This window comes from Antrostomus carolinensis, unplaced genomic scaffold (genome assembly GCF_000700745.2).
Source record: "Antrostomus carolinensis isolate BGI_N321 unplaced genomic scaffold, ASM70074v2 scaffold9844, whole genome shotgun sequence".
NCBI lineage: Eukaryota > Metazoa > Chordata > Aves > Caprimulgiformes > Caprimulgidae > Antrostomus > Antrostomus carolinensis.
Window position 1 is genome coordinate 96,068 of NW_010308723.1, and position 16,746 is coordinate 112,813.

The 16,746-nt window shown below is 43.2% G+C and overlaps 1 protein-coding gene across 1 annotated transcript in view; it reads right to left on the reverse strand.

Annotated features, from left to right (window-relative positions):
• Nucleotides 1–16,746, reverse strand: part of DIS3L2 (DIS3 like 3'-5' exoribonuclease 2) — a gene marked incomplete at its 5' end in the record, with an annotated part of 134,952 nt that overhangs the window by 94,793 nt on the left and 23,413 nt on the right. Inside the window, one exon of the mRNA XM_010165870.1 lies at nt 2,331–2,410. Coding sequence (XP_010164172.1) covers nt 2,331–2,410 — 80 coding nt within the window. The remainder of the gene's footprint in view (nt 1–2,330; nt 2,411–16,746) is intronic.

Here is a 16,746-nt window from a genome sequence, read left to right on the forward strand (position 1 = left end):
CATTTTTTTCACATCTCTTCTAAAACAGAGTGGTGGAGTTTATTTTGGGGAACTGAAAGAGGAGAAAGGTTCCTGCACCTTCCACTTTTGTTTTATTTGAAGAACTGAGCTTTGCAAAACTTTTTATGCAGAGTGACCCTGTAGTCTGATCCATTTTATCTTTCTTTCCTAACTGCCTGGTTTTCTGGGGAAAAGTATTATCTTTGACTGCCAAAGTATCCTCTGACCACCCTCGTGGGCATCAGAGATCACCTTTGAAATAACAAGGTAGCTGGGAAAAGAGAATGGTGCCTGCTCCTGTGTTATATACAGGTAAAGATAACCCCTGAAAGTATGGCTTTAACATGATCCTTTGACATTTTCCTTAGCTTTCAAAGAAGATCAGGGAAGGCCAAGGAAAACCTTCCTCTGGAGGCTCCAGGAAGCCAGCACAGGCCTGACACAGCCCCTGGGAGAAGGACGAGTCAGAAATAAACAGACCAAGAGGACTTGGGTGTTTGCTTTCTCTGCTACATGCAGGTAGCTCCCTCTGCCTCATGCCTGTACAGAGAAGAGCAAAAAGCAACAAAGCAGGGAAGACTGGCAAAGCACAGCAGCATGAATGAAGTCCATTCAGAAGGCAACTTTAAAAACAAAGTTTCCACTTTTTTTTTTTTCTGTTTTTCCAGATTGCACGAGAAGGACTTGTTCCAAAGAGGTTTGCTCAGGGCATGAGGCAGTGCTGCAGCCATCCACCTTGGCATCACAAGGGGATTTGTAGCCACCAGGCTATAGAGCTCCCAGAATAAGTAACAGCCCAGTAACACTTAGAACCCTCTTGGGTGGACCTTGCAAGTAGAGAATTCCTTCTGTAATAGTACATCTCCTTCTTTGTATGCTGCAGTGAGAGGGCTCGTACAGCCTTTTCTGCAGTTGGAGTCGGAGAGACAAGGCAGATTTCAGAGTGTGGCCACTTCCCTCATCAGCAGGTATAGCAGCAAATGCCAAGTATGAGTGACAGCCCTGCAATGGCTTTGCAGACTTTCTAGGAAAGAAGAATTCTTCTTCAAACAGATATTTCCCTTTAACACTTTCTCCAAATGGTGGGTAAGATAAAAATGCAGATGTATGCACCACAAACCAGCTCAGTGAATGGTTTCCTGCAGCATCTAAAACCACATGTATGTGCTCAGTTGAGGCTCAGAAGCCAGAGTTTCAACACTTCAGACTTGAGGGGCTGTGGGATCACAGCACTGTCATAAATCTACAGATAATTCAGATGACAAAGGGGAAAGAGGGAGAACAGAGTTCAGCTTAGGATCTCTCAAGAAGACTGTTTAAAGTTTCCGTGAAACAGAACAGCAATTTTTCTTTAATCTTGCCTCAGAACTGCTATTGTACAGTGTAATTAGAAATAATTTTATTGGCCTCAAATTTTCTTTCATCTCTGATTTTTTTATCAGTTTCCTAGCCCTGTAATAGTACTCTGTACCTGGGTCTAAATGACATGACAATTCATTGGCCACATTGCACAGAATGAAATCAACCCCAAAACCAGGGAATGATGTCTTTGATATCATCATATTGTGATGATTAACAAGGGTAAGAAAATCAAACACACACACAAAATCACTTTATCTTCTTTGTTAGTGGTGGATGGGCTAATCAAATCATGCAGTATTTCTAACCAAGCCTGTTACTGGATCTCATCAAACTAAATGAGAAGAACTTGGATGGCAAAGTAAGCTCACAAGAGGGAAGTTCCTTAAGTCAGAATCATCAAGATTTGGCTTCTGGAGCTTTACTTTCTGTTCTGTTGGCTTACGGCACAGCAAAAGTACAAATAAGGCAGAACAGAAAGCTTAAAAGGCAATGAGAAGAATAACACAACTTATAAGGCACACTCTGCTCATCTGACAATTCCCAGCATCCTATAAACATCAAAAAGCAATTCAGACAGTGACCTTCAAAAAACTGGATTCCTTTATCCAGGGACTGCATATTCAAGGTCAAAGTTTCACTAGACCTCAGTATGCAAGAGTGGCATATTAGCTATTCAGCTCTAACTCCTGTAGTGACAGGAGACAGCTGAGATCTGCTCAAATCAAATTACAGCTCTGATTATGGAAAACACTATGGTTCTGCATTTCCTGACACTAAGACTACTTCAGAGTGCAGCTTAAAAATATCTGCTCTAAGATTTCTTAAAACAGGCAATTAAAACAAGAGAAGAACTAGTTTATTAATCTACTCGTATTTGCTAAAGAATACTTCATGACAAATTATATATACGAATGTGTCAACGGCTGAATATAAACACTGAGAAGTATTTTGTAAAATATATCTCATACCGTCAGGGAGTTGTTTACAGGACAAAGCATCATCAAGATCCTTGGCAGTTGATGGGTCGATGGTGAAAATGCATTCTTTCCTATCCAAGGAAAAATGAAGAAAAGAAAAATTTATCTTCCAGTCATGAAGAAAGTATCAAAACAAAGAGACCTTCAAAGACACCCAGACAACAACAACCATGTTTTCAGAAAACTCTGTCTGTTAAAACATCTTCCAATCTGATCTGAAAGTCTAAATTTAATTTAAAAAAAAAAAAAAAAAGGTTTTAGACAAGTGAATCTCCTTGATGTTTTTTTAATTTTTCTTTTTGGTTTAACTGCTTGCTCTTAACAGCCTTCATCTCATTACTGATTTTCCTACACAAAAACTAAACAATTTAGCCCAGCGAGTTCACTCCAAAGAAATAAGCAGGAAAAAGTCTTGATGCCTTGCAGCTAGAGTAAAAATAGATTGTTCCTAATTGCAAAGCTAAATGGAACATAAATAACTGCCATCCCCATACATAAACGCAGGTATCACAGCATCTGAAATGCCATGAGCACAGCTAGCACAGAGCAGAGGCAGTGAAACATTTACAAACCGAACTGAATGAGAACAAAATTGAGTGAAAGTTCTGGTCTCAGTAAAGACACCGAAGGGGTGCAGTACTTTATAACATCTACGTTGCCTATCATGCACCAAAGGAAAAGCAGGTTCAATGGGAAACATTATGAAAGTTATAGAAAGAAAGAGCTCCAAATCAGCTAATTAGATCTGGCAAATCAACCTGGAGCTTAGGAAAAGCTGAACACCCCTCCAGATGCACTGCACAGGTGGTAGCTGGAATGTGCAGTCCTGCCCTAGACAGTTTACATATGTATGTCCTGTAGTGGTGGGTGGCAGGGACACCAGGAACATATCAAGATGGACCACAGATATGGTCTAGAGCAATGAAGATGAGGCAAAATAGAGCATCTGACTCGGGAATCATTATGTTTAATAGAGCAGAGTCTGACACCAGCTAGACCCAAAATCTGAAGCACTCAATAAATAAAACTTCCTAATCTCCTGCTTTAGGATCTCCCTTCATCCTGGGATGCCCTACAGCAACTTCTTGCCCAGGTCCCTGGACTACAGCAGGGTTCACCCAAGCAACGTGTGGAATGTGGGACTGGAGTTGAAGAGCAGTGAAGACAGTAAAGGAATGGGTTTGCTGGTTTATTTTGCTTTTATCTCAACCTTTAGAATAAGTTCAGTCCCTCTCTACTTCGAAGATGCCCAAGCACAATGGCATAGACTGAGGCTGCCAAGGAAGAGATCAGTCTGCTGCTTTTCTTCTTGCCGCAGAAAAACTCATAACATGATGGCAACTCCCTTCTAGGGATGTATAATGAAAACGCATATTATTTTTCTTACAGCATAATCGCTGATACAGTCCTGAGGTAGGAGAGGTGGGAGGGGAAAAATTACAGTGAACTTTTAAAGGAGCAAGTGTCATGTGGAATTAGCAAGTCTTATTCTTTTTGCATGGGTGCTCGCACAGTGAGAGCAATGTCTCTATCTTTGCAGGCCTATCACTTTGGTACTTAAATGCTCTTGGTGGTATCTGTTGGTGTCAGACAGCTGGCAGCACGTATTTATATCATTCCACCAGGCACACTAAATAGAGATTTTCAAAGACATAAAAATCAGTAAAGCACTTCACTGCCTTCCGAGACTTTGAAAATCTTTTAGAATACGCTAGCTTTCAGATTGGACAGCAAAGCTGCCTTAATCCCCAGATGCACATTAGTTTCTGATCCTTCGCATGCATCTAAACAAATTAGAGATCGTGACACTGAAAGATATGAAATAATTTCAACTACACCAGGACTTTGATCTGTTGCTTGCAAACAACATTACTTCCATAAATATATATTCCTTAAAATTCCACCTAAGGATGGAATTTTGAGATAGCTCCACTCCAAAGTACGGTGCAACTTTCTTTAGGGAGCTGTGCATATGCAGATACACAGGCATCTATACTACAAGCAGTATGGGCGCATGCATGTGTGCCAGTCTGCGTGTACTGGTCCCACTAACTTATGTGGTATAAAGGCAACAGCATCCTGGCACTGTGACTCCCCCTCCAGCCACATCTAGTAAATCTTCCTTTAAGTTACTTCATTTAAAAGAGCAAACGGCGCTGAACAGACACTAATGGCTTGCTTTATTTGACAAGTGAGCAAGAAAAAGTTTTAAGAGCTTCTTCAGAGAGAAAGTGGGTTCCTGTGTCAGGAGAATGGATAGCTTATCCCAGATGTTCAGAGCCTGCAACCACAAGCATCTGCCACCCATTGTGAATCGTAGCTCCAGGCAGTTTAAAAATTAGCAGATTGGTTTCAACGAAATGCTTATTTGCAGTCTGCCCTGGAAAGAAGCGAGCATAAATACACGGGTGCCAAATTCTGAACACATATACAATGGTAGCAACTAACATGCTACTTTGCTGAGATGTATTTGGCCAGTCAAATCTACCGCAGAGGTCAGCAGTGGCCCCAGTTCAGAGAGCCCAAACCTGCAGGGCTGGCGGGGCAGCCCCGAGACCCCAGGCAGCACTTGGTGTGCAGCCCACCGCCCTTCAGGACCAGTGGGCGGGTTCCGAGCAGCCTCTCAGCATGCAAACTGCAGGCACAGACACCACTCGTCGTCTGAGATGTTTAAACTCACAGATGCAAAGCTGAAGAGGGGTCCAGATAAATCCAGATTTAGCATTTCTCACCAGCATTTTTATGTGCAGCACAGCTGGGATAAGTTTAACCATCAGGCTCAGATCTGCTTCTCCTTTAAAACTACTCAAGGGACTTGGACTTGTAGCTTGTCACAGGCAGTTTATTCTGGGCACAGACTGCAAGGTGAGGTAAGAAAGTCACTGAGCAAGTAACACAAGGAATGATACTCCCTGGCATAAGGACTCTGCAGAAGTGTTGAGAGCCAAGGGCCAGGTAGTCAATGGGACAAGAGAAACTGATCTGCAAGCAGAGCTCAAAGTTCATAGCAGTGAGATAATCCTGGCACACAGGAGTACACTTAGCTGAAGTTTTCTAAGCAAATTCCGCTCACCAGTAATTGCATTATTAAGTGTGATGAGTTATATTTCTGGTTTTCAGTTTTTATTACTGGAGAAGTTTCAGACGACTATAGGAACCAGGGCTGGCATGTGGGAAAGAAAACAATCCACCAAGTGATGGGACCGCAACACTGAGCCCAAGGGCAGCACCTTGCACACGTGCTCCTCCGGGGCAAGGTCTCCAAGGAAGGCATGTTCTCAGCTATCTCCTTCTGCTTTTCCTCCAGCCCTACTGGTATCACCTTTTATCTCCAGCACACTGCAGAGAGATGCCTTTCATCCTGGAGAGAATCAGCAATGAAAAGCAAGGGGAGGAAAGGTTGGGTGTGGGTAGCACAGCCTGCCCACTGCTCTGCAAACTGTCCCCTCCCTTGGCACCTGCACCAGCCACTCCTGTAAAAACCCGAAGGAGGACCCGGGAGGTAGCTGACAAAAACCACCTGGGTGAAGAAATTACATTGCTCCCAGCTATGTGGCAAGACCACTTTGCGAAGAGGAAGGAGCCATTCAAATTCCTCCCCTGACCATATTGTCTGGCTGTACAATACCCCAACGGCTGTGGCACAGAGAATCTCGGAGAGATCAGACCACAATTCTGACTGTAACCAACAACAAAAACATCCTGCAGTGAGTTGTATGACCAAACTTCAAGGCAACTACTTTCTAATGCACCTGCTAACAAAGCCGTTGCTTAAGCACAAGCAAGTAGCCCAGCTACATACACACACATTTGTATTGACCACAAGTAAATACAAATTGGCAGCTGTCTCCAGCTTCTGGAGGGCCACCAAGGTGACCTTGTGGTTTAAAGAGCTTGATCATCTGCCTCTCCACCTTCTTTAAAAGCCCCAAAGGAGCCATCTCTCATTGTCATCACACCTAATAAAAATCTGTTTTATTCATTTAAAATTGTCAAAACATACTTTGTAAAAGTAATGAGATGTTCCAAGTTCACTTGTTCCAACATACACACGGCTTGGTTAGTTAAAGGAAACCAGTTTAGAAGATAGAGACACAGGGTTAAGAGATTTTCTGATCTTCATGCTGGAAAGAACTAGAGATAAACATGCCCCTTTAAGAACCCTCCAGCCTCCTCACATTGACCAAACCCAAACATTTCGGTGTGGAAACTTCCACTTTTTACAGGAGCCTCTTTGTCCAAAACATATGTTGAATGCAGGTTTGCAGAGGTGGATCTGCTCTGGCACGGAGTTTCTGTTGATGGAAGAATAAAATCTTTTCTCCCTCCACCTCGTGCCCAGAGGTTTCGTGCACCAGAGCGTAGGGATGCCTATGAGAGTTTTGGAGGATCAGGGGAACAGCTTGCACTGAGCGTGGTGGACCTACCCAAGAGGCAGAAAAGCCTGCCAGCCCCAGGCAGTGGCCAGGAGCACTGACCCAGCCACCTCTAGCCCCAAGGCAGTGACAAGAACACTGCCAAAGCCAAAGCTCGCACGCTGGCTCCGTCTGCCATCTTGCAAATCAACCATCTGGGAAAAAAAATTGCAGAATAGAGTGCTTAGTTTATTAGATGGTAACGACAGCATGTACATATACAGCCTGGTATATCAATCCTAATTTAAGGAAAGCTAATTAAGTGCACTTTCTCTTTGCACAGCTTACGGAAGCCTAATTGAAGTGGACAAGCATATCTGCAGAGTAGTTAGTCTTTTTACCTTTAACAGGACCTAAAATAAATGGCTAGGGCAGCAGTAGAGGTAAGATAAGTAGTCTGTTGGTGAGCTGGAATTACCGTCACGGTAATTAAAACGTTCACAGATCACAGGACTGCAAGAGCTGTTTGTTTTTCTTTGTGCAAATACGTACAACTACGCAAGGGTATTCGCAAGAATCAGCAGAGAAAATCCTGTGCAGTTGGTGCTGCAAAGCTTGGTATGATATTTCAATTTTTGCCAGCTAAACTGTTCATAATTCAACATATCAGATTTAGCCATAAAATATAAACATCTATGACACAAGGAGATTACAAGTCCCAGTGGTCAGAGCTCCATCTTCACTCAAGTGGAAGGCTACTTGGATCAAGATGAAGCATTGCATTTGTAAGCCAAGGGCTCAGGCTGTATTAGAGGCAAGGTTTCTGGCATGATCAGTTATTGGGCAAAGTTTGGGTGTTACCAGAGGGATTTTCTGTAAAGGCAGCTTGGTGCTGCTAATAGAGAAAAGCACCAGTTTGTACACAGTAGACAAAGCAGCACCCTGCAGCCATGCAGATCCTCCTAACACAACTAGAAGGTTTACCCAGCCAGCAGCACACAGATAAGTCAATCCACCAGTGGGGACACAGAGCCCAGATTTTCACCACTCTAACAAACGCCAACAGGCATGAAATAACCATTCAGAGAACTGCATGTACCCGCTAGAGCATCAGAAAACCCTCCATGAAGCAAGATGATGTCCTTACCAGCTGGAGAGACCATTTGCGGGTCCTAGGGAAGCAAGCACAAGCCAACTAATTCAGGAACTGGGGAAAGCAGCGATGGAGGAAGGACATCCCAGGCACCATGAGCACAAGTCAACTGGGCAGCCTAACCACGTCCACATTCCTGAATGCTGCATATCACCACCCCTTCTAGCCCTGGTTCCAGCCATCACCAACTGAAGTCACTTGGATTGAAGCCCCAGCTTTACCACTTGCTTGAAGATGGACTGTATCCTGGGCTGCATCAAGAGAAGCGTGGCCAGCAGGTCGAGGGAGGTGATTCTCCCCTTCTACTCCACTCTCGTAAGGCCCCACCTGGAGTACTGCACCCAGTTCTGGAGTCCCCAACACAAGAAAGACATGGACCAGTTAGAACAAGTCCAGAGGAGGCCACAAGGATGATCCGAGGGCTGCTGCACCTCTGCTATGAGGACAGGCTGAGACAGTTCGGGCTGTTCAGCCTGGAGGAGAGAAGGCTCTGGGGAGATCTTATAGTGGCCTTCCAATACCTGAAGGGGCTACAAGAAAGCTGGGGAAGGACTTTTCATAAGGGCAGTTAATGACAAAACAAGGGGAAATGTGTTTAAGCTGAAAGAGGGGAGGTTTAGATTAGATATTAGGAAGAAATTCTTTACTGTGAGGGTGGTCAGACACTGGAACAGGTTGCCCAGAGAAGTTGTGGATGCCCCATCCCTGGAAATGTTGGATGAGGCTCTGAGCAACCTGGTCTAGTGGAAGGTGTCCCTGCTCATGGCAGGGGGGTTGGAACTGGATGATCTTTAAGGTCCCTTCCAACCCAAACCATTCTATGGTTCTATGACTGCTCAGGGCTGAGGTTGTGGGCAGAATTTAGGCTGACAGGTCTCACAAGAGATAGAGAGCTGTGTGCCTCTGCAAGCAATCCAGAGCACCTAAGGAAGGGGCTGAGAAGGGAACCACCAAAGGGGCTTGCATAGAATTAAGGTGCCTGAACTTAATTACCTTATTTACCTCTCCATCCTGACTCTCTCCCAAGAGCAACTTTCAGACTGAGGCAGTCTCCTGCAATGTTTACTGGTCATTCATGAAAACCAACACATCCAAAACAACTACAAAAAGAGAACAAAGAACGCATGGCACCCACTAGCATGGAAAAGGTGGCTGAAACCCACTGCCTGTGGGACTGAAAATTCCAGCAGCTCAGTGGCTAACCACCCACTGACACCCACTGACCATACTGCCCTGCCCCAAGCTCAGTGCTCACAGCCTACAGTCCCTCTAGTCATCCAACAGCTCCTGAAGCACCAAGCTAAATCTCCCACAGAAGCATTAGCATACTTCCAAAGACCAGATTGCTGCAGCTGGAGGTGAGACAGTGATGACCATCATTTTGTTTATTAAACTGTAGGCACTGCAAGCCTTCTTTGAGTATGTCAGTGCTAAGACACAGTACGAGTGACTGCATGTCTAGACACTTGCAATGCATTTACATTCTTCTAGGGACTCCTTAGACTGTCCTGTTCTCTCCACTTTGTGAGTACATACAATTGCCTGGTGGGAGTGAAAGCTCAGCCTCCTGGTTTACCCTTATTAACTCCAGCTCAAAGCTGGCATTTTAAAATTAAGCAAAGCAAAGGCACTTTTAGAATCTTTAAGCTCTACAGGTCATTTCTAAGATCTTGCTGAGCTCCACCTTGCAAAAGTTAAACAGACATCATTTCTCAGAGCTGGAAACAGTTGTTTTAATTTGGGAACAGGCATCCTAGAGCTGTCAACTCATTCCAGTGAATGCTACCAACATTTTTTCACACAACAGTCCAATTGTTATGGCAACCACAAAAATCAATCTCATTCTTCAATCACACGTAAACCCAGCTCGACCACAATGTCTACACAGATTTTTTTATAAAGTGCCAGTAAGCATGGGACGAATTCCACTGATGTTCGTCATTCAAATGGGGATGAAGTACTCTTTCTCAGAGGGAGATTTTAGAGAACAATTAGTGCTTGAACATTTTAGAGATTTCAACATCCCACTCCTAAAGACACCTATTATGTGTAGTGTCTACATTTATTACACTTGATGCTGGCAGATTTTAGTTAAAACCCCTGAGTGGCTCCTTCCAAAACAGATTCTTAAAAGGAATTTATTAAAAAGTATGTATGTAATAGAAGTACCCTGAGAAATCTCTGAGGGCACTCTGAATGCCCTGTAACACACTGACAAAGATACTTGACACATCACAAAACTCCTTTTGCATGGTGCATAAATTTCAAAACAAAATGAAATTATAAAATAATTGGAAGCAAAAACTGCCCCCTCCGAACACTAATTTTTATAAGTCCCACAAAAATCCAGTACAGCATAAAATGCACTGAAAGCCCAACTTTCTAAATCAAGCCAGTACTGTTCATTTTAATTTCTCTGTGTTTATGTTTTAGCTAATGTCCTGTTCTGGTTCAGAAAACAGACCTTGGTCCAAGAGAGCGGCTGACAATGAATCCTGTTGTATTGCATATCTACAACAATAAACATTTACATTTTCACCAAGGACTGCTCACTGGATAGACAAACCAGAATCAATTATTTCTTCTATATATTTATGGCCTCCAAGTAAGGAGAAAGATGGAAAAAAGAGCACTGCAGTCTTGTAACACACCTAAATGGCTTGAAAAGCCAAAATATATATAAACGAGATCAGAATCTCTGAGAGACCACGTACCAGCAGTACTTCCTACAAGTCATACCGTAATTGTGCCAGAAATATAATGAGGTCTCTGCACCATTGCTATCCCACGCAAGAAGTTGGGAGTGTAATTGAAAATGTACTTGCATTATATAAACTACTTTAATCATAGATGCACAGAGCTAGAAATGGAAGAGACGTTAGGTCATCCAACCCCCATAGGTCAGAGCCGGACTACTCATGACAATACATCTGCAAGGACTTTCTCCAGTGTATATATATATATATCTTTAGTGATGGAGTTTCCAATACTTTCTTTAGCAGTCCAACCTACAGTCTATTTTAGGTTGGACAAGAAAGATTTCCTCTTTGTTTTACCTTACTTGTCCTCATAACACCCTTTCTATCCTCCCACCACCTTAAATTATTCTCATTTTTTCATTTTGGTCTACATATTTTAGCTATCAACTACTATATCTTTCACAAACTTCTAGTTTTAGTGTTGGCAAATACACATCGAACACTTAATCCTTCCTTGTAAATCAATCCCTCATCTCCCAGAATATTTTTGTTAGTCTTTTCTGGACTGCCCTACTTCTAATCCATGCTGTGATACCTCCAGTATAAGCCTGTCTCATACACCTGCATGCATGCCTTCTACATTACAGTGTTTTTTTTTTTTTCTTTTCAGAGAGTGAGGATCTGAGATTAAGACAGGAACAAGGATCCAATCACCCAAAAACTTCAGGGCAGAGCAACAGGTCAAAGCATGCTTCAGACCACTCCATTAGAATGGAGCCACAAAGAAAATGTTCCTTTTAACAATCAGCCTGTCCTAGTGATCAGCCCTGAAATACCACAGCAGGGACACACTGCCTCACTTACTGAAGAAGTTCTGGGTTTCTCCTACACCTCTGAGACAGATACCTGGGTTGACACCAGGACTTGGTTCCTTCATCTCCTATATACCACTGTGCGATCTGACTTGTAGCAAGAGAAGAGCACCAGCAAAGCACTGTGATATCAACGACAGTGGCAGTATTTGGCACACCTGAACTGGGCCACTTAACATACATAAACATGATAGGATAGGACACTTTCTTCTGCTCATCAAAAGCCCACCTCGCGATCCAGGGGGCTCCAGCAAAAAATGGACACGTTCTCAAATTGATTTAAGATTTTATCCTCATCTCCCTCTGTTATTCTCTCATTTTCTCTCCATAAAATAGGCAGCCAGGCACAAACAAGACTGTATGTATAACAACAGTCACAAAACTTATTACTGTTTTCCACAAACTAAATAGATTCTTAACTAAGCAAGCTTAGTTTTGATGGCCTACAAGATCGGAATGCAATAATCCTGTCCAATGACACACCACCAATTCTGCTTGAAGCCGCACTTCCAAAGACCACACGTGCCTTCCTGTAGGGAAAAAAGTGCAGTTGCCAGTGTGTCTATGTCCCCCAGCCACTGGCAACAACAGCACCTGACAGCAAAGACCATGCATCATTTTGTACAAAACAGTGTCATCACAATTGCTGTAGCTATAGTGTAGTAGAAAATGTTATGAAAACAGAGAGGAGGACCTGAAGAAGCCAACCAGAGGCAAGGAGCTGAATCACATCACTCTGACAGCAGCACCGTATTTATTCGGTTTTACTTACTTGGCTAATGGGTGAGGTTGAAGCTACCACGAGCTCTCCTCACTGATCCAAGAAAGGCACTGTTCCCCAGACTGCCTGGACAGCAGAAGTACCCAGAGCAGGTACAGCCATCATCACCACCTTCTTGAATCAATCCTGTTAGAGGGGACTGGATCTGATATCCTTAGACACAACTGAGTAATCCTTTGTATGCCTTGTATCTCCCTAAGGAGAGCATTAAATTAGGCACAGAGCAGCTCAGTGAGAGAGTAGAGATCATAATCTGGCCCTGTTTGTGTCTCCACTCCATGCCAAGATAACAGTCAGGTCTGTAGCAATGTTGCTTATACATTTGCTAAACAAGTCATTTCTCAGTTTCCATCAGAAACCAGAGCATTTTTACATATCCTATTATAGCTGAGTAAGCCTTGCTCTACTTAACATTAGCTTTTTGTAGTGGAAAATCTCCAGGAAACAAGCTGTTTAATGATGTTTTATCTGACTTGCACTCATTTCTAACTAAAGTCGTCCACCTGCCTTGAAAAGACATCTGTTTCAGAGGCTGACTGCTTTCCTCCAACACCCCTAGCACAGCTCAAGGCTGCCATTTTTACCGTCACCTCTAATTTTATCAGCCAATAATCTCCTCGGGCATCTACAGCAAAGAGCACACTGTCAAACCTTTACTATGAGAACTGCTAATCCCTGTTACCAGCTGTAACACTCCTCAAGAAAGAAATAAAGAGCGGGCAGAACTGCAGTGCAGGTACTGTCCTGTTGCCAGTGCTTTCCAGTTACAAACAGTGCTACAGAGCTTCCCTCCACACAGAGGAGGGACACAGAGGCACAGCAGAGCACCTGCACTCTTCCTCCCTTATCAACCAAAGGAAGGATGCTACGTTTCTGAATGGGCAGCCAAAATGACAATTTAGCCTTCAATTACTTGGATAGCTTTAGGTCAGTTGCAATTGAGGTCACATGCTGAAATATCAAGATGCAAATTTTAACTGAAAGCTTAATTGCATTAGAGCTCTTTGCCTGCAAGAGCAAAGTTCATTAACTCTGCCCTGCAAAGGAAGCAAGTGAGCATTAATTGTCTCCTGCCAACGCAGTGGATCCTTGCTGCCCCTGGGTCTGATGCCTTCCAGGCCTTTTAGCCTCATGGGAGGAATGGACAGTTCTGCTGCCATTCAGAGGGACCTCATCAGACAAATGGGCTGATGGGAATCTCATAAAGCTCAAAGGGAAAAGCACATGGGGAGCAATAGCCTTGTGCACCAGTACAACCAGCTGGAAAGCAGCTTGGCAGAAAAGGACCTGAGGTCTTGATGGACAAGTTGAACATGAACCAACAACTTGCCATTGTAGCAAAGGCAACCAACAGCCTCCTGGGCTGCATTAGGAAGAGTGTTGCCAGCAGGTCAAGAGATGCAGTCCTTCAATCCTTCCCCTCTACTTGGCACTAGTGAGACCACAGCTGGAGTGTTGCGTCCAGTTCTGGGCTCCCCAGTACCAGGAAGAGATCAACATACTGGTGCAAGTTTGCTGAAGGGCCTCGATGATGATTAAGGAATTGGAGCATCACACCTACAAGGAGAGGGTGGGAGAGTTGGGACTGTTCAGCTCCGAGAAGGCTCAGGCAGGGAGATCTTATCAATGTGAAAATATATCTGATGGCAGGGAGCAAGGAAGACAGAGCCAGACTCTTCTCAGTGGTAACCAGCAACAGGACAAGAGGCAACGGGCACAAAATACAGGAGATTCCATTTAAAGGTAAAAATCATCCATTTTATCTGTAAGGGCAATGAACACCAGAACACATTCCTCAGAGGGGTTCTGGAATCTCCATCCTTGAAGATAACCAAACCCCAAATGGTCACAGCCCTGAGTAGCCTGCTCTAGTTGGCCCTGCTTTGAGCAAGAAGGCTGGAGTAGAAGATATCCAGAGGTGCCTTCCAACCTCAACCATTTGGTGATTCTCAGGAGTTCAGAGTGCTCAGCTGAAGTCAGTCAGTTTTTGCTACTCAGCCCACATCCATCTTGTAGATATTCCAGAGTTTCTTGCCACAGCACCCTTTCTCTGCTCAGTATTTTTAGCTCATTGTTTTCTATTTTGCCAGCTGAGAAACTGCAGTTTGTAATTTTACCTTCAGCTTCATATTTCTTCTTAAAAGTGAATACAATGTCCTGTTTATAATAATAAAATCACTAGTTGGCAGGATGACATCAAATGGAAAAAGAGAAAGCAACTGGAAAATTTAGAGCAAGCAATTTTGAGTGCCAAGTTTCACATTTGTAATAGTCCAGCGGAGGTCAACAGGCTCGCTTATTATTAGGCAAATGGTAAAGAAATAGATATCCTCAAGTTCTTCCATGTTAGACTATATAAACCATCTCTACTTGAACAGGCTCTACTGCTTTCCAAAAGAGTGATGTTATACATTTTCCACAGCAACACCAACAATGGGAGACAAGCAAAAGGCAGAACTGCTTTGCAAAGAATGGCCTTTTTTCTCTCTCCAATATTTAGGTTTTTGTTTCCCACTATGATTGGACTTTCCTGGCTTTAGTTTCTTGTCCCAGTTAAGCAGTAAAGGAAACAAAAAGATATGAATGAAATTAGAAACATTTGGAATGACTCTTAGAAATAGCTTTTGGGTTTATTAGATTCCTGACTACACCTCTTCAAATGGCATCCTCCTCCAGCCCCCGTCTCCTGCACCCACCTCTGAAATTTGCATTTCCTCCTTCACCTTGATCCCTCTTCTGTTCAGGGGCTGTATTTTGTCCCACACCACTGAAACACTAAGTGCAAAGCAAAGCAAACAAGGAAATGAAAATTACATGTTGAAACACTGGAAAAGATCGGACTATGGTTGAAACTTTGCACCCATCAACATCTGTCTCTATGACACTAATCCTCCAATGTTCCTCTAAAAGCAGAAACCAAACATTTCTTAAAATTCTAATGAAAAAGTACTGATTTCAGTCAACTTGAATAATAAAATGAGAACACTGGTCCTATCTGTATTATCACATTTAAAGTCTCTGGAAGGGAAGTTTCCTCAACCACGCTATTCTGACACTTTATGAAACTTCATGCTCTCTATAAAATAAAACTGCAATATGCAATGCCAACACCTAATAGTTACCTAGTGCTTATTAGAAGTTTTTGGTGCTCTTTACAAAGAAGTAAGCTGGAAGTGCCTGTGAAATACTTGCCTAATTTTACAGAGATAAACCTATGCAGGTAAAAAGCAGATGTCCATGGCAAAACTGTGGACTAGTGGCAGAGCAGAGAGTTAAATCAGCTAAAAGATTTCAAAGCTATCCACGAGGTTTGGATCTTTTTTGCCTTAAGTAATATTAAAATATTATGTAAACCTTTCTTTGTGAGCCATTACTGGAGAAATGAGGAAAAAAAAAGATCTCTTGGAAGTAATTCTGCACAGGCTATGTAGGTGAGATCACAGTTGCTATCCAAACAGACTATGCATGGCAAGAACAGGCTTCCTGTAAAACTGAAAGACTTGCAGGAAGATCAAGGAACATATTTACAAGATGGCATGGACAAAATATCCTTCCCTCTTCTTGCCGAGCCTCAGCAGCTTGGTGAAACATACTGTCTCACTTTCATCTAAAACCACACTCACAAATGCCTCCAGTGCAGAACCTCAACCTCCGTGCTCTATACACTGACTCACAGTCAGACCCGACCACACTTGGGACACATGTTAGCAGAGCACAGGTTACCTTTCAAGAAGGAAAGGTTAATTTCCTATAGTGAAAGGAAACAAGGAAAACTTGTCTTAGGAAGAAGAAACAGCAGAAAACCCAAGACTTTATTACAGTCTCGGTTCCAAATCCCAAAAGCTTAATGCATGACACTAAAAATTTTACAGCACTGCGTTACAGAGCTGGAGAGGATTTTCTACAGATGAAAGTATTTTAAGTCCATCTCTAGTATGTGTTCACTCTAGTCAGGTGAACAATGTGTAAACTGAATTAGGATGAGCTATTTAGAAGTGTTAACATGGATGTTTCAGGAGAAAAGACGAGTCTTTACTTCACTGTAATTTATCTTATATTGTACTCTCAGAGTACTGTGCAGTACCTGAGGAGCCTGACAGATCAACATGCACAAAGTACAGCAAAGATGGCTACTCACAGAGGCAGGTGCTGCTAAACACTGTGTGAGCTCCCCTGGAAAACAAGGTACAACTCCCATGGGCACCCAGACCAGACACCCAGGTTCAGGTGTCTTCCCCTGGATGCCAGCCTGGGCCAGTGTGTACCAGCTCCCTGTACCACACTGCCAACCACAATGCACTTACTGCTGACATTACAAAAGTTAATATTTAATATCAAGTTATAGCCAATCTACCCTGGGACTTGTCAAGAACAGTCTCTCGAGGTCTGATGGGTGAGACCAGAAGAGATTGTGGCCAGGTGTCCAACTGCAGGACTCCACTCAGCTACAGTTCACGTTACATTTACTAATAAAACTCATCTTTTTCTGGGTACACAAACATCTCATTCTGAGGAAACAAAACAGACTCACCTGTATTTTATGCTCC